The sequence below is a fragment of the Lichtheimia ornata genome (genome assembly GCF_029851405.1).
Source record: "Lichtheimia ornata isolate CBS 291.66 chromosome Unknown scaffold00002, whole genome shotgun sequence".
NCBI classification, from domain to species: Eukaryota; Fungi; Mucoromycota; class Mucoromycetes; order Mucorales; family Lichtheimiaceae; genus Lichtheimia; species Lichtheimia ornata.
The window spans coordinates 527,107-545,193 of NW_026695322.1; the positions used below are offsets into that span (position 1 = coordinate 527,107).

Consider the following 18,087-nt stretch of genomic DNA (forward strand, 5'->3'; position numbering starts at 1 on the left):
CCTTTCTATCAGAATATGGTCGGCTGTAAATCATGGTCCAAATGCAAGAACAGAATATGAGTCGTCGTCGCTCGACTATTCGTCATTCATCCAAACAGCCCTTGTCAGCCTTGGCATCGCAGCTGCATTCCGAGTCTGATCGTACGCATTACACCAAGGTCATTACCATGGCTGAGAACCTCCAACGCCGCATTCAAGTCCTACAACGACATGACAGTAACACATGTTCTTCAACATCGAAAGCCCCTATACCACCGAGAAAAGAGCTTCGTAAGTGTATAAAAGTTGATCGAGGAAGCAGCGCGAGATTGACAGGTGACATACCAACCATTTTCAATTTCCCCTTTTTGAACAACAGCAGCAGCAGATGATGGCCCTCAAGAATTGGAACGCTATTATCAGCTTTTGGAACGATCAAAGTCATTACAAAAAACCATCGCTCGCCTTTCTAGCGAGTTTGACGATCAGCTTGTGAATAAACCAGTACCACCACCACCACCATCATCATCATCATCGAATCATCAACATCAGCATCATACCACGACCACTGCTGCTGGTGCTCCTCTTCACCATCATCATACTCCTCCTCCACCACCGCTTCATCCACCTCCTTCTTTTCCATTACCCCCAACTCCATCAACATCCCCATTACCTGTCGATGACAATAACAGCCACAACCACTACTATCATCCTATTGATACGACAGCTAAACGACTTCCAAGCATACCTACTACTACTCGAAACAGTGAAACACCTCCTCCAACTCCTCAAAAGTATCCACAACATCTCTTGACATCTACTACCGCAGTACAACAACAACGAGGACAACCTATCACACCTCCCGATTCACCACACAAAGAAGTGCAATTTACTCATAATAGTCAACGACACCAAGACAACCACCTTGATGCACCACTTCCTCCTCCACCTCCTCCACCTGTCATCCGGATAAAACATGTTCAAAAGGTAACATGATCTTCCTACCCAATACTACTTTTCCCCAATCATGCCATCTACTGCTGCTACTACCTATCTTAAATCTCTTTTTTTATACCCATAATATTAAATGAACCAATCTTTATCCAACAATGGATCTTGTTTATAGAGAATCAATGGCTTTCGAGGTTTTCTGACAAGGACATATCAACTCAGCGGCAGTATTGTCATGTCACGTGCATTGACCACACCACTGCGTCTTTTTACTGCTACCGAATTGATCACAGGCGAGCCCAAGGCCATTCTTCGGGTAGTGCTTACGGCTCCTTTACACGATGTCACCCTTTCTGAGAGCGAGGATGATCCATATGGGTTTTCATTTTACTGGCCAGGGAGTCCCAAACAACCTCTCATCAAACCAAACCGAGCCTTTGATATGGAGCAATTTGGCAATGTGCCCGATCATCTCGTTCAGGAAGCACTCGATCGATGGCTCATGCGTCATGGCATTTTCCCACCTCTGCATCAGGCCACCCATATCCTCCGAGAAAATATCAAAATCTATATCGTTTACAATCGATCCCTTTTCCATCATTTGCCGCTGTAAATAGTTTCATGGCAACAACATCAACAACAACGCTCCACATTATGTTGCTGCTGGTTTTGCAACAGGAAAAATATCACATACATATATATACACGCACCACTCTTTCTATTTTCGCATCCGTCCATTCATTCATTCATCATTTCCTTCCCTTCATTATATAAAAAAGTATATGCCGTATCTCTTTCTATCATCATGCTACTTTGTAAATGTTGCCAAGGGAATGGTTGTCATGTGCAGTGAACTTGAGACGTCGCGCATGTCTATCACAAAACGGTGTTGTAAGATGCCATGTACACAAAGTAAATTGAAATCCTGGATACTTTACCCATCCGCAAGATCATAGACCCAAGCGTGCACTGTAAGATTCTGGTTGTTCTTCCATGCATTCTGTACAATGGTGGAGTGACATATGGTTTCAGCCGAGTGGATTGCATTGCATTCAACCAAACGTCGGAATCGGGCTTTTTCATCTGGGATAGCTTCAAGTTCTTTGGCATATACTATGAAGAAGAAAAAATGAAAAAGGGGGTGTCATTTCTCGATATGCCCATCACACACCAAGAGAGATTTCTTTACTTACGTCTATAAACATCCTTGATATTACGCAACCAGTTGTCAATCAGCCCGTATTGACCATTTCCAGATGCTGCTGCCACACCGCCGCAATTGTAATGGCCTAGCATAAATTCCCACGGTTATCATCAGCCTACGAGCAGCAAGCAGGTGGATCATCATCCATCATTGAAAGGTACATACCACACACAATAATATGTTGAACCTTGAGCACCTCCACAGCGTACTGAATGACGGATAAGCAATTGATATCACCATTGGGGACCACGTTGGCAATGTTGCGATGTACAAAGAGTTCGCCTGGTCCTAGCTGCAATATCTGCTCGGCAGGGACGCGTGAATCCGAACATCCTAATACAATAGACGATGTGTTAGAAGCCTATGGTCGTTGACACTATCACGCAAAGGAAGGAAGGGTGCATACCAATCCAAAGTATCTTGGGTTCTTGCTTCAGGTTGATTTGCTCAAAGAAATCAGGTTCCTGCTTCTTGACAGCTTTGGCCCACTGGCGATTGTGCTCCAATAGACCATCGAGGTGGCGATCGGAAGGGTCAAACTTGTTGGTGGTTGCCTTGATGGGCGAAAGAGCTCGATTGTCTAGAACGCATTAGAGTCAATGGTATTGAATAAAGCGTGTCCATTTCCACTTACCAGCACCAAACATGAAGAACGGTCTACATTGTTGTTGCTTTGGAAGAAGGGCGTTTATAAAGAAACGAGAGTTACGGGTGCGGGACAAGGTGTTTCCACCTGCTCCTTTCTTGAATAATAGATGTAGCATGGTGAGATTGGAAGACAGCCTTCTGTACTACTATGACCAGCAATCCTTTGATGTCTTTGGCAGGGAACCCATTTACGTTCTCTCTTTTTGGACTAATGAGCATCCCGAAGGATATTTATAATACAACACGGATCGATCTTACATGAACTACCGATGACAATGACGACGTCTGTCAGCTCCATGATATCATCGCCAGCATACAGTAGTAGGTCCATTCATTCATTCATTCATTCATCATCCTGACATTGTCGGATGACCTTCTCAGCTGTCTTTTGATGAATCACGATATTCGTATCATCCACCCCCCTGAAGGAGAGAAACGGGTTCTTTGTTTGAAAATAAAGCGTCTGCTTATTTCTTCAGCCGGGCTCGTGGTACAATATGCCAGCCCATTATCTACCATAGGTACTCTTTATTTAATCGAGTTCGAGACCCATGCTTGGCATAATGATGCATGTTAATAGATAAAGCATAAAACGTTTGTCCGAAGACATGCGTGTATATGACCTACATTTCATCTCAGCGCTCGTAAAAGTAGCATTATCAACATCAATCAGCTGCTATCATACTACATACAGTCTTAGAAATGCAATGATGCACACACCACTCATTGATAAGAAAATAAGCATGCCACGTTGAATAGATAGCATCTCGCCACACAAAATGATATGCTTTATTTTACCTTTCTTGGGTTAATCTTTTAAGCTTCCGGGCGTGGCATAGATGACGATCTCATCCAAACAAGGTGAGTATTCATGCGGCAAACATTGGTGTCACACCCTTTTTGTGCAACGATCGGGCCCCCTTTTCGGTCATCCCACTACACTGATAACAATTTATCTAATCAGGAGATAAGCAAACCCCAACTCGGCTCTAGTAGAGTAGCCTGATTCTTGTTTTGCTTCATGTTGGATGTCATCAAGGCTCGCTAGTAGGGGGAGAGGCAATTCAGCTCATTTATGGACCACATGGCTTTTTTGAAAGAGGAAAAAGAAAGATGCTGTCTTTTATTGCTTCAACCGGCACCATTGACTATGCATGTATCGCCGCCCGGTTTATCATACAATATGCACTTTAGCACTTTCGCCAAATACACAAAGCTACTACTACTACTACTACCATCAGAAACAAAAAGCATCTCTAGCGTTATCATCAAAGCAATAAACGCAACAACAACAAGGCAAATCAAAAGGTATGTGCTGCTGGTGTGTATGTTGTTTTGATATAAATGTATATATAAAAGAAGAAAACGATTATAAAGGAACCTGAAGGTCGTCTCGAATGACAATCAATGTCTTTCTTTGATCACCACGGCCGTAACATGGTGGCTGGATTTGATTGTTGTGCTACAAATTTACCGTCATGATTTATTATTATCATCAACAACATCTCCTTATTGAACAAAGAGAGAGCGAGATGTTTACTTACAAGCTGATAGAACCATTGGATCGGACATGAGAACGGCTTTATCTTGCGGAGGAACCTGTACATTCGCTCCTGCTGTTGTTGCTGCACCACCTGCACCAGGCGTGGTGACATTTAATCCATCAGGTGAAGGTATCCCACCGTTTTCTTGATGATGGAGCAACCCACTAAATGAAGAATAGTATTCGGTATCAGCATACGGTTGATGTTGTTGTTGCGGCGGAGCTGCTGCTGGTTGTTGTTGTGAAGAGGAAACAGGCGAAGGTGGCATCATGTTAACCATGGCAGCTGCAGCCGCTGCTGCTGTATCCGTGTTAGGATGAGGAGGGTGATGATGAGCCGCTCGTTGCTGTTGCTGTTGTTGCTGTTGTTGTTGCTTGGTGACTGGACATTCTCGATGGGCATACAACATTTGCCGCAAACTAATTACTTCATCTCGTAGCATACACACATGCATTTGAAGTTGCTCATTGTCTGCAGCCAAGTAATCGGCCTTTGCTTGTAATTCATTCAGCCATTGCTTTTTGCGCTGTCGGCATTTGAGAGCGGCTACCATTTACAAATTATTAGTTTTAGGGGCCATTCATCATGTTGCCTATTATTTATATACCTTGACGATTCCGTTCAAGAAAGTTTTTCCTCTTTTCCTCGTCATCCATATACTTGTGTGATCTCTTTTTCCGCTTCGCTGCTGCAGCAGATGACGAAGAAGATGTCATGGATGATGACGTACTGTTGTTGGGGATCGTTGTCGACGACTTGTTGTTGGGTGAGGGTGGAGTTGCTGCTGTTGTTGTTTGTTGATGAGGGGATAAGACACCACCACCCGTACTTGATGATGATGGTTGTTGTTGTGGGGGTGGGGGTGGGGTGGTAGTAGTCGATGGGTCTGTGGATCGATTATCGGTACCAATGACTTGTTGTACAGCAGCAGCTGCTGCGTTGGGAGTCATTCTGTGAAAGTAATCAAAGGGAGAAGGTGAAGTAGACGTGGATGATGACAGCGTACACATGTCATGATACGGTTCATCCTGCTGCCTTGTTGCTGCTATGGTCGATGTCGATGTTGTCGTTGCTGCCCACAACATGTGGTAATGATGGTGTGTGTATCGTTATGTTGCAGTTGGGAAAAAGCACGACAGCATCATCGAGACATTTTAAAAGGTCATCAACGAAACGGGATTTCGGATATGCAGCGGCAATAGCATTAAAGAAACAAGGAAACATTCCTGCGGTGGTTCATTTGTGATAGTAAAGAGAGTGTGCTCATTCGCTTTGCATCGTGCGTGTATCTATGTGCAAGTTGTGTGTGCCCGTGTATGTGTCTTGTGTGAATTTCATGCCTTGAACAAAGAACAAATTCATGCTATTACTTGAACAACAAAGGTAGGATGGGAGACATAGCAACAACTTTGGTGAAGGGTGCACTCTGGATGTGTTGAGCAGCTAATGGTCCTTGGTGTTGTTGTAGCTGGATGATTTAAGTGTATCCGAGAAAATGGATCCATGAGCATAAACGAAGAGACCCCTTCATTTGTCCTTACTCGTCACAAGCTGATCCCTTTGAGCATAAATGACAAGGTTATGCTTTTACATTTGCTTGTTGGTGGTAAAGGATTATCTTCTGTATCCTACAATGATGCCACCAGAAAAGGGAATTGGTTGAAAAGCAAACAAGATGGCATAAACCGGATGGCACAAATCAGAAAGAATACGTACGTACGTAAATACAACGGAAAGGAGAATTCGTTGCTCGTGAATGATCGGGAAGCTAGAGAAGATAACAAGTTTCCTGGCAGCGGTTAGAGCCTACTACAATGGTAAATTTGACTGGATTTTCTTTTGTAAATGGCAAGTGGTAGGAGTACATCGGCTTATTGTTGCAATCGTCTAAAAGCCGATTGGATCCCTCTCTTCGTTTTCGGGCTTTAACTTGTTGTGCGTCGATCCAAACGGGTGTGTACCTCTCGATGTAATCGGTAGCGATTCAGCTATTCGCTGCTGCTACTACTGTAATGTGATAATTTTGGGGTTGTAATCTCGGATGTTCGTGAACAAAGGTCACTTGCCCCCCGCTTGTGCATCGCATGTGTTCTTTGATACTGTAGGATGATACAACGGTGCACGATAAAGAAGATGGCTGATATTGCATTGTATTATATAAAGAAGGAGACGGCGTTGGATAATGATACAAATGTATTATACAAATAATAAAAGTGAAGGAGGCTATGTTGGATCAACATCTATAATTCTATCTATGCATGTGTTTCCTCGATACACCTTGTCCTCCTCTACTAATAAGCACTCTCTATTGTTTGGCGGGAAAGTTCGCATCAATGCTGGCTGTTGAGAAATTGTGTCACCAGGTTGAGGAATGCTTCTGGTTTATCGGCATGCACTGGTAATAACAACACCAACGATCCATGTCAGCTATCATCCAAATCCTGGTTGATTGTGCACTTACCCCAATGACCAGCACCATCGATCGTCTCTAAGGTCGAATTTGGAAACATGGAGCGTATGGTATCCTTGTTATCGACAAAGTGTTGGTGATAAGGGCTGATACCACCGGTGATGAATAGAGTCGATCCTTTGTATGAGCCTTTCACATCGAAGCTGGCAATGTCAGACAATGAATTGGTGAGCAAATCATAAGGAACACGAAATCGTAGCTGGTTGTCGGTATCACGTCGCAAGTTGGTGAGGAGAAATTGACGAATGCCTTCGTTGGGCTCAAACTCGGCAAGGATCTTGTTCGCTTCAGCCAATCGACTTGGACTTGCTTGCTCCACACATCGCATTCCTTCAGCATACTTCGCAAAGCTATGAGCAACGGGCAATTGCACTGGAGGCATATCAACCACCACAAGCTGTGATACCATCGATGGATACTTGAGTGCTGTTGTCATTACTGCTTTACCACCCCTGATGACGACGACAACGTATAAGGCAACTATGTCAATTATCATACACAATGTCCACAACAACTTACATGGAGTGTCCAAGAAGCACAGGCCGTTCAAGTCCATGATCAGCACAAAAGGTACGTATGTCCTCGGCCATGGCATCGAATGTATGGGTGGCATTATGAGGGCTATCACCATGGTTGCGTAGATCCTTTGGACACTGAGTGAGCATCGTCAACGATTCGATATACGAGCTGATGACCTTACTATTGCGTAAATGTCGCGGGAGAGTCGTGTGTTGAATGCACGTGCGAGCGATCGCCAGTTTTGCTTCGAACCAAAGAGCCCATGACAAATGACAAGAGGTGCTGATGAAGTAGCAGCTTTAGTGCTCCATTTTTCCCATGCAAGCTTCAGTGCCATGTGATATACAAAAGAAGTAAAAGCAACCAATCCGACCGAACATTTTCATATTTGGACCTTCTTTTATTACAATGGTAGCAGATGAGTTGGGATGAAGTGGATGGTATGTAAAGAGGACATATATATATATATAGACATTGAATGATAGCATAATAAAGTACACACGAAATGATGCTGATGGATGACGATGATGATGGGGAAATGACAAGAAACAAGAACGAGACAATGAGGAGGTCGAAAAGAGTGAACATAGACTACTACTTTGTGCCACAGATGGAGAGAAAAAAGGGATATATGGTACATGTGACAACCAAAGGAGACAAGGTGACATGGAAAAACGGGACAAGCGTATCAAAAGGTGGATGTGTGTGTGTGTGTATGTTTCAGTCTGAGCGCTTGATCTTTTTGGAAGAGCGGGATGGCGATCTCGTGCATGGAAGATCCCTCCACACAAAGCATGAGTTTCCTTCAATGTGTGTTTTAGGTTTACGTCCTCGTTTCTTTCTTGGCATCTGCAATACGGTTTCCATTGTTGAACTAGTAAATGCAGCCATGGATCCTTGCATATCGTTATTCTCGCCTGCTGATGGCAATGTGCCATTTGTAGAAGATGATGATGGGGTTGTAGTAGTAGAAGAAGATACATTTGATGCACATGTGCCTATGACAGGGGTGGCCGTTTGCTTGACATCCCACACCGTTGGTGTCAAAAAGGTCCAACCACCTTCTTGTTGTGGCTCTCGATTACTTGGTGGTCGTCCTCGCCGGCGTTTAAGGATAGGTTGCCCAGTCGGGGATATGATGATTTGGGTAGATGGTGGCGCGGGAGTGCTTGATTGTTGTTGTTGCTGTTGTTGACGCATAGATCTGCTTGGCTGTTTTTTCTCTTGGCAAGGTGACATGGCAGGTGATGGTAAAGATAACGTATTGCTATTACTGCTGCTGCTAGCAATACTATTATTCCGAGATGATGATGTTGTGTTCATAACAGGTGAAGCTGGTGGAGGAGAAACATGTAATGTGGTGGTGTTGGTATTATGGATATGATCTCGAGAACTCCATGGGGCAATTTGGGTTGGTGGATGAAGCGTATTGGATGATGAAAATTTACGCACGGGAGGATCATAGCCTTGTAATGGTGGTAAATCATCAACCACTGAAACCGAAGCTGCTGGCATAGAACGTGGTGACAGCGAGGCATTTGCTGTGAGCGGCGATTTGCACGAGTCTACCGGTGACAATAGCGGTGAACTACCATTCACCGACAAAGGATGTAACAAATCATTATTACTACTTTGAGGTGAATGGATACTGCTAATAAGCGATGGTGGTGATGATGGTGGATGAGATGAAACAGGCGACGCAGGTGATAGATTGAAAGCTGGTGTTGTCTGCAAACGTGGTGGCAAAGGCGGTGAAGATGATGGATGGCCGTTGAGCAAATGTGAAATGGATGGTAATGTCGTGGTCTGTGCGAAAGACATTCAAACGTTGTTAAAGAAGAAAGAAAGGAAAAAGGGGTGTTGTTAGAATAAAGCAAGTAGTAGGCGTATAAATGAGAAAAGAGAGTTAAAGTAGAAAGAGAGGGGTGCGAGGGGGGTGAATGCAACGAGCGAGGCTGTGGATTTATACCAAATTTGACGAAAAATGCGTTTTCCAGGAAATGGCGGAACGAAAGAATATCAGGAAAGGTGGTACCTACCAATCGAATTAAAATGCCGTTTCTGATGTTTCTCGTACTTCTTGAATCCGATTTTGGACAATCGACGATCCCAGCATGAGAACCACGTGTGTCACCAATAGTTTCATTTTTGTCAATTTGTCTTGCATTCATGGCAGTGTTTGCCTTGCGCAGTGCAATTCCATTCTAGGTCCGCATTTCCTTGTTCTTTTTTAGGTCTCTTGGGGTGCTTTTGGGTCCAGAAGTAATGGAATTCATCTACGTGTGATTTTGTGATGCTACCACCATCACCACTACGCCACATCTCACATTGTCATCAAAGCCATCAATGGATGCTCTCAACCCCACTTAGTCATCCATTTGCTCACACACATGTACACGAGATCCTTGTGTGTATCATTGCTGCTGCTCATATGACTATTGGATTGTCATCATAGATGAAGCATAAGCATAAAAATATCCAACACATCGGTACACGCTTCTGGAATATCAAACATCACTGCCTTTTTAGTCCTCTTTACTCTAACCAACCCCCCATCATCCTATCGAGAGGACAAATAACATTTTGTCTTACTTCAATCCATACTTGTAGCAAGCCGATGACGAATAACTATATGCGTACACATTCCTACTTTCAATTTTCTTTCCTTCCCTGTATCTCAATGACCATTATTAGTATCGATGCTTGGATTCAATATAGCATGACGATAAAGGTATTTAGGAATGAACAACGAAGCAATGTTTTATTCAAAGGTATAATTACTAATGCTAATCAATCATGAATGCACGCACTTTGCCTTTTCTCAACTTGTTGACAAGAAAAGATGAATCGGATGAGGAATACAAGGAGGAGGGAGTCTTAATGTCATATACACTCTTCAATACAATCCAAGCACGCTTGAGGGTAGAGACATGAGCTCTTGTGGGATACCCATTCGCCTTGATTAGCTCATCACCAATAGCGCTATAGACGGCACATGCAGCACGTACACCACCTTGGCAATCTTGAGGTAAGCGATCAATGCCACGTTCAGCATGGTCACCAAGTTCCTTAGCCATGTCAACCAAACGCAAAGCCAATTGTCGTAAACGAGCATCACCCAACTTGCGAGCACAACCAGAAACAATCAATTCATATTCATTGTCGGTGATCCATGTGCGAGGCAAGTAGCAACGACCAAGTTGTTGGCTATCGGTAACGATGTCACGAGCAATGTTGGTGTATTGGAGAACCAGACCCATGTCGCGTGCACGCTTGATAACCCAATGGTTTGAATAGCCTTGCATGATAACTCGTGTACATAGCTCACCAACACTGCTTGCAACACACGCTGAATAGTATTCGAGATCCTTTTCATGCTTGATTTGTTGGCCAGTGAGATCGAATTCGTATCCATCAAGCAGCTCGTTGACAGCATCCACTTCGAGAACAGGTCTTAAACGGGCAAATGCACGCATTGATGCTATACAGCTGTCCGGCAGCTGATTACGATAGGACATCCAGTCGACGTTGGCCTTCCTTTTTGCGCTGAATAATTCTCGTACAAGGTCACGTACGACACCCAATTGCTCACGACGCTTTGAAACAGGCACAGCTTCATCATCAGCAAGGTCATCAGTGGCACGGCAAAATCCATACAAGACACCAAGGTCTTGACGCACGTTTACAGGGAATACGGCTGATGCGGTGTAAAAGGAATAGGATGCTTTACGCAAGATGGACCATGTCACCTCCGAATCTTGGAATGGTTTTCGACTAAGCTGTTGATCCGATAGGCAAAATGCCCATGTCAAATTCACCATTTTGGAAATAATCGATTGCGATCCACCTTGATGACCACCACACAAATGCATGATGGCATGTGCACGATCAATAGCGCATGTCGCAAACACCAAGATGACATTGATCAATAACCAAAAGGCAAATTCCTCCAAAGGTAAATTTGGTGCAACATGGATACCAGTGCTTGTACGCAATGAAATGTGCCAGGTTCCAGCAGCAATGGCAACTTGATCAACCCAGCAGAGATAAAGGGTAGGCACAACAATGGATACAAGCACAGCTTGCCAGCGACGGCAAATGTATTCTCCAGCGCCAAACCAAAGAAGTGCCAAAACAGGGCAAACATACCAAAGGATGCAAGCACCATAAAAGAAACGAGTATCAGGGATAGCCATGCTCTAAAGTAAAAAAGTAAAACAAGGTCAATGGTGCATATGGGGATCGACCACCCAATCGGATTTGACTTACCCAGGCACGGATTGCAATAGAAAGGAGAGATGCAATGGGCACGTAACGGATGATCATGGATCGCACAATAGGCGCATCGGGTTTAACAAAGACACTGGGGAGACGCCAGCGCATCACCAGGTTTGTGAATGCCACCGTCATTAGCGACATGATGATGAAAAACATGTACTCTTCCAGAGGGACATGACCAATGACTGCAGTAACGCATGAAGGGCAATACCACCATGCGCGATGATATACGATGTAATTATCCCAAGGCGACGCCGTCAAAAACGCAATGGTTGATAGGAAAACATACTTTAAGGTATCTTGTGATGAGTGAAAGGGACGAAGGATCATGAATAAAAGACCAAGGACTGGCAAGGTGTAGTAAAGGTGCACCTCCATGTAAGTAAGCATGGTGAGGAGTGTAATAGATTAGGGTAGCGTGTAAGGTGTAGGATGAAAGGATAGGATTACTTGTTGATGATGATAACCCATAGATCGATTGTTCTTGGTTGTCTTTATATACGATGCCGTGTAGTGAGCCATTCACGTTCTCGCTAGCATGAATGATTTCTTTGTCTCATTATAGGGGAACAATCATCCGCTGGGTCTGCAAAATGGTGTCAAGGGCAATATCCACTGCCTATCCCAAAATGGGTAATGACCGAACATGATGCATGCAGCTTGAAAGACGTCTTTCCATGAATGGTCAAAAATCTGACACTTGGAGCGAAAAGGATGAGAAAAGAGGGGTAAAACGCACACACTTCACTTTGTTAAAGCGCGGGTAGGATGCAGCAGCTGCTGCTCTTGATCGCTTTTATTTGCTTGGTGATCTGCATAATAAGATCGCATCGTAGCACAATCCTCACATACATCTTTTGACGTGCATCGTGTCTCACGCTTGAAATATTGGTTCGCTACCATTCGTTTGCATACAGCACTTGAATGAATGTGAATCGAATAAAAGATCAATAATACTATTCGTTGTCTTGTACTTTACACCCCTTCTTGCAATTCCACTAAAGGGAGATCCAAACTTAACACCTATCAGTGTAACAGCTGGCCATTCTTTTGTCCACCCCTTGCATACGCTTTCTCTAAGACAGGCACTCACAGGCAACAGCTGCATACATGGAAAGATTGGATGCATGCATGTAGATGTACGTCGTCCATTTGTCTCATTTGACACGTATGGCATATTTATGATGGTGGTACCTATTCCTTCACATTCACCTAGGCGTGTAGGAACAACTCAACATGATGAAGAATGGAAAGATAAGAAAAAAAACGAAAGAGAGAGATGATGACCAGCAACTCAAGTAGAATACTAAATAGTTGAAATGGATGATGGCGATCATGATGATGGCGACAAGGTTGATGCTTGAATGATCATGCAGTTGGCACCATTTCTTTGTCTTGACCTTCTGGCAGCCTCCTTGCGCATGCTCGTTTTCCCACCACTATGCTTTTTGACACCTCCTTGTTCACACACTTTAATCCCATCTGTCATCATCGATGCACAATCCATGGTGCGGTAGGGGTATAGCCCATTTACACCACCGACCTTGCTGCACGAACCCAGTATCCACTCTAGCCAATCATCACAGCACCAAAATAGCAGCACGATGTGCTGCTCCTCATTTGGTCTCTGCAATCAATCACACTCTATTGTTATCCAAATGCACAATACATAGTAGTGGATAGGCCACCTGCCATTACAGTATTATCTATTTACGTTCAATTGAATTCATAGAATAGCGTGAAGCGGAGGCTAGAAGCGAATGTGGATTTTGGCACGAGATGTAAATGGTGTCATATTCTCATTGCAGCGTTGTGCCAAATACACTAAATGATGCATGTGCAATAGATTCTAGATTGCTAGTGTATGACTTTACCCACTCCCCCCGTTGCCAACGTTGTGGTGCCCACCACCTCAACAGCCAATAAATGCCATATCCAGCAGCAGCATAGTTGTATAACGGTATCCTGGATACCATGTTATCCATAGCCATTGTACATGTACGTATGGGACCATACCCAAGTCAAAAAGCATAATGCAAAAAAGATGAATCGTGCTGTTGCACCTTCCGCCAATGGTAATATTGACCTCGTCAGTCACTTGGTGTATACCGTGTGAAGTAAGAAGCTATAGGAGTGTGTTGTGTTTTGTTGACACTATTACCCAGCTGGTGTATTTGGTCCGCCATTTTAAGGTTTTGGTGGCACCATGAATATTATCCCGTTTTAGCGATATTTGTTCACGGTTTGTCAGGAAGCTTCTGTTGCAGTGTTACCATCAAAAACACTTAAATCAGGGAAAAAGAGGATTTCTTCGAAAGCATAGACGGTATTACAAGCCATCCATAATTGTAACATTATGCTTGCGCCACCACCACATATAGTTCATTCCTTCCAATCAAGCTGTTTGGAAGGTTACCACCTGGTCATTCGAGCCTTTGTTGTTTCCCCCTTTCAAACGTACACACACACACACACACACCATTGGAATGTAAGCCGAATAGCCGATCTAAAATCGCAGCCAACCATAATTTGTCCCGAGAACAATGCACCGCTTGTTCATTCCTAATTTGGGGTATGTCCTTTTATAGAGGTTTAAGAATATCAAGATGTGTTTCACCACGTGCCTCTCGCAAAAAGAGCGCTAGCAGCACGCCATTAGGCTGTGCCATTGTATTCCCCCATCTTCATTCATTCTCTAGAGCACAGTCCGTAATAATGCCACATGACCACGAGATCCAAAGAAGAATGGAAAGTAGTTGTAAAGCTTTATTCCATGCATGATCGCATTTACTATCATCCCACACCTCCTTATAGTATCACAAAAGCCAAATACTTCTTTCATGACCGATAACCGAACCACATTTATTATTCCATCTTCGAAGCTACATTATGTAAATCAACAAAGCTAGCAAAGTCCAAGTGTGTAATAAATAAACAAGGCTTTATTTCATCTTTCTACTATCGTCGTCCGCCATCATTCGTACTCGTACTCGTACTCGTCCGCAGTCGTGAATCGCGTCGTCGCAAATATCAAAAACACAAAAGTAGAAAGAATGGGATCTTGTAGGCTTCCTTTTCAATCTCGTTGTCGTTATTTGTCATTGTTGTGAATGTGGTTATCATCGTGACCATCATTGTTTGTGAATCCCATTGCCATTATCGTCATTGTCGTGGATCTCGTTGTCGTATCATGGTCATTGTTGTGGATCTCGTTGTCGTATCATCGTCATTGTTGTGAATGTGGTAATTATTGTATCGTCGTCTCTATAAGTAAAAAGTAGGCAAGTTAGATCATCTGGTACAGGGAATGATGACGATTTGGTATACCGTTAGGCGATCCTCTCCAAGGAAGAAAGCAAATCAGAAGGAATTCACAAGCCAAATCACCACCATACGAGCAACGTCGGTCGATCCCTTGTTCTTGAGAAGGCACTGCACGAATCACGCAAGGCCAGTTCGATCCATGGCAAGCAAGGACATCACTTACGTAGAGTCCAGGCTCATCATTGTCCTCATTCATCCTCTCCAAAGAAAGAATGATCCCCAATTCTTCCAATCATTTCCCGCCTCATGAAAAGAAATCCTCAAGGGAAAGAACGAGCCTATCACGACAAGAGCGTGTTGGTTAAACACATTCACAAGCTGTTGCAAATCCCCTTTTACCTCAACACGGTGACCATGCTCTTCCAAAAACCCATTGTCATCGACCCATCAACTCAAACGCAGGCCTGTAGAGCCCTGGACGCGTTCCAAGAAGCTTTTCCAGCACACTTGGCTAGTGCAGAGCGACGCAGCGGTCACTTGATACAGGCTGGGACTTGATCCCCCCCCAAAGGTGATGATGCCCCAAGTTGCATTTGCCTGACCAAAGAAACCTATTCAATTCATTATTAGCACACACATACAATAAAACGCCTCTTTCCATTGTTTGTTTCATTGCACTTGCCTTTTCCATAGATACAAAGAACCCTTTGTTGGTTACTGGAAACCGAAAACCATGGTGTAGTAGTGTGTTGAGCCGAAACCACCAAACGCCAAACCAGCCAACGTCTTGAGACCAAACTTGCCCTCTATACAAGCTAACACGTCAATGGAACCGATTCGGCTGCAACATTGGACTTTGAATGTACCTGTTGACACCAAGCATAGAGCGGGAATAAGCAACGATATCGCCATGGCAATAGCCAACCACGCACCACGCTCATTCCTCAGCACTTGGACACACTCACTCTCCCTGACAATGCATGTTCAGAACTACATTAACACCTCACAGCCAACAAGAGCACTCTTCTATAATACATTACCTTGATCGAGATGTCGTGAATGGGGTAAAAGTAGAGGAGGGAGAAAGAGAAGAGAAAGCGTTGTCTCAAGTCGTGGAGCTACCGTCCCCAAGTTTAAATCCCCTACTGCTTTACACTGAGGCCACTCAATTACCCTATACACACCATCCACCCAAACACACAACTCACCCATCACCACCATCATCACCCTTACATAGACAATAGGTACACGTAAATAAAAGAAATGATCCTCACGTATAGCAAAAGGGTGTGTGCCATTTTACGCTTTACATGATAATGATGATCCAACAACAGCCATTACCTTACTACCAGATTAGCTCAAATCAAGAAAGTTAAGTGATGGGCATGCTGGGCTGGAGCAAGACAATCGTTCGTATGCATTGGATTGGACAACAAAGGTGAATGGGAGGACTAAGGTTATTAGCTGGCATTTTGAACTATTCTAAATAGCGTACGAAATCATGCATCGCCTGTGCTGAATGACTCAAATTCACACAAAACGCCATATCCTTTGCTCTATTAGAGCATCTCCAATGGTTGGGAGTAAGTTTGGTGTAACCTCCATTGCTATCATAGGATGGCCATAAAGCTCTTATTTCACAATGGTTAGGCTCTATATCTGAGTTGATCCATCAAATCAAACCTTGTACAACACGCCAACTCTTTTCTCTTTCTCTTTCTTATTATGTTTACTCGTCGTATACTTGAATTGCTCTATGAAGATGATGAGGAACTCGAACGCCTTGAACATATTCGCCATATCAATGAATTACTCGACTCTGAAACGATTCCCGGCCGTGGTGGATCACATCTGGTAGAAGGTATATCTACCGGAACATCGTTTGCATGAGTGCTTAGTGCGAGATTACTTTGCTCCCGAAGGCCTGTTTACACCGAACAACACTTTCTGTAGACGCTTCAGAATGTCCAAGCGGTTATTCTTGTAATCCCGAAGAGATGAAAAGGTCGATACACTTTTTCACTCAGCGCTATGATGCTGAAGCCTGGTTGTCCCTTTGGTGAAGGCTACCGTCATGCGTCGTTAATACGGTATTGGTGCAGATACAGCGATGAGTATCTTCGAGTGGCGGAGAGCACCGCTTTGGAGTCATTGATCAAGTTTTGTGAAAACTTAAATACCATCTTCGGTGACAAATACTTGCGACAGCCCAATAGCATGACGTCCAACGGTTGCTCTCAGAAAATGCAGCAAGGGGATTTCCTGGAATGCTTGGCTCCATTGACTGTATGCATTGGCAATGGGACAATTGCCCTGTTGCTTGGCATGGTGCTTACACAGGTCGCTCAAAGCATGCAAGCACGGTTCTGACTGGTAGCCATATGACTTGTGGATCTGGCATGCCAGTATTGGCCGCACCCAGGATCTTTGAACGATCTCAACATCCGCTGCGGAATCAAATCTCTTCCGCTCTTTTGTGCTTCAGGTGAAAGCCATCAATCATTTTAATCAGCGCTTCTAATACCCGATCTTTTAACAACATTGCATTAGGCAACGCACCTTCGGCAACGCCATACCATCAATGGCCACGAATACCATATGGGCTACTATCTTGCTGATGGAATTTACCCTGATTGGGCGCCATGATGAAAAGTTTTAGTAGTCCAGCTGGTAGAAAGCAGAGGTAAGTCTACGTGGCATACGTTTATCTATACCATCAGCCTGATCAATGATTGGAAACTTATGTACATAGCACTACAACAAGATGCAGAAGGTTACTCGCAAGGATGTGGAGGCGTGCTTTTGGAGTGCTCAAAAACAATTTCTCATCGTTCGCAATCCAGCACGGCTTTCAAAGCATCGAGACGTGATCAATGTTATGCGAGGATGCATCATCCTCCATAACATGATTATTGAAGATGAACGTGCTGAACCTGTTGAAGATCTGGAAGAAGATCATGTACCACTGCTTTCGATCGATAGAAATCCGGTTACCCTTGGAAGTATAGTAGACGGTGGGAAGAAATCAAGGATCGGAAGTGCCCATTTACAGCTGAGACGGTTAATCGAGCATCTTGGCAATGCTATGGCAATAACAACGTTTAAACGATTGAGTTACATTGTTTTTTTTAAATCACTTTTATCACACCTTATGGCTACTATCTAGCTCTTCGACTATTGTGTATCGAACCCAGCATCACCATCACCATTGCCACCATCACCATTCGATA

The 18,087-nt window shown here is 43.9% G+C and overlaps 7 protein-coding genes across 7 annotated transcripts; 2 read left to right on the forward strand and 5 right to left on the reverse strand.

The window, feature by feature from the left end:
• Nucleotides 1–32: 32 nt before the first annotated feature.
• On the forward strand, nucleotides 33–1,543 carry O0I10_000681 (uncharacterized protein; the record flags this gene model as incomplete). The annotated part of the gene is made up of 3 exons (XM_058480790.1): nucleotides 33–270; nucleotides 359–966; nucleotides 1,106–1,543. The coding sequence occupies 3 exons, from the start codon at nucleotides 33–35 to the stop codon at nucleotides 1,541–1,543; spliced, it is 1,284 nt and encodes a 427-aa protein (XP_058348354.1).
• Nucleotides 1,544–1,733: 190 nt separating this feature from the next.
• O0I10_000682 (uncharacterized protein) lies at nucleotides 1,734–2,898 on the reverse strand (the record flags this gene model as incomplete). The annotated part of the gene is made up of 6 exons (XM_058480791.1): nucleotides 1,734–1,803; nucleotides 1,869–2,043; nucleotides 2,124–2,219; nucleotides 2,300–2,467; nucleotides 2,541–2,714; nucleotides 2,769–2,898. The coding sequence occupies 6 exons, from the start codon at nucleotides 2,896–2,898 to the stop codon at nucleotides 1,734–1,736; spliced, it is 813 nt and encodes a 270-aa protein (XP_058348355.1).
• A 1,305-nt stretch (nucleotides 2,899–4,203) lies between these two features.
• Nucleotides 4,204–5,411, reverse strand: O0I10_000683 (uncharacterized protein; the record flags this gene model as incomplete). Its single annotated transcript, XM_058480792.1, has 3 exons — nucleotides 4,204–4,244; nucleotides 4,327–4,872; nucleotides 4,934–5,411. 3 exons carry the CDS (start codon nucleotides 5,409–5,411, stop codon nucleotides 4,204–4,206), a joined length of 1,065 nt encoding a protein of 354 aa, XP_058348356.1.
• A 1,245-nt stretch (nucleotides 5,412–6,656) lies between these two features.
• O0I10_000684 (uncharacterized protein) lies at nucleotides 6,657–7,652 on the reverse strand (the record flags this gene model as incomplete). The annotated part of the gene is made up of 4 exons (XM_058480793.1): nucleotides 6,657–6,721; nucleotides 6,788–7,248; nucleotides 7,316–7,440; nucleotides 7,497–7,652. The coding sequence occupies 4 exons, from the start codon at nucleotides 7,650–7,652 to the stop codon at nucleotides 6,657–6,659; spliced, it is 807 nt and encodes a 268-aa protein (XP_058348357.1).
• Nucleotides 7,653–8,035: 383 nt separating this feature from the next.
• Nucleotides 8,036–9,136, reverse strand: O0I10_000685 (uncharacterized protein; the record flags this gene model as incomplete). Its single annotated transcript, XM_058480794.1, has 1 exon — nucleotides 8,036–9,136. The coding sequence occupies one exon, from the start codon at nucleotides 9,134–9,136 to the stop codon at nucleotides 8,036–8,038; it is 1,101 nt and encodes a 366-aa protein (XP_058348358.1).
• Nucleotides 9,137–10,101: 965 nt separating this feature from the next.
• Nucleotides 10,102–11,983, reverse strand: O0I10_000686 (uncharacterized protein; the record flags this gene model as incomplete). Its single annotated transcript, XM_058480795.1, has 2 exons — nucleotides 10,102–11,514; nucleotides 11,585–11,983. The coding sequence occupies 2 exons, from the start codon at nucleotides 11,981–11,983 to the stop codon at nucleotides 10,102–10,104; spliced, it is 1,812 nt and encodes a 603-aa protein (XP_058348359.1).
• Nucleotides 11,984–16,582: 4,599 nt separating this feature from the next.
• O0I10_000687 (uncharacterized protein) lies at nucleotides 16,583–17,227 on the forward strand (the record flags this gene model as incomplete). The annotated part of the gene is made up of 3 exons (XM_058480796.1): nucleotides 16,583–16,718; nucleotides 16,811–16,862; nucleotides 16,960–17,227. 3 exons carry the CDS (start codon nucleotides 16,583–16,585, stop codon nucleotides 17,225–17,227), a joined length of 456 nt encoding a protein of 151 aa, XP_058348360.1.
• Nucleotides 17,228–18,087: the final 860 nt, after the last annotated feature.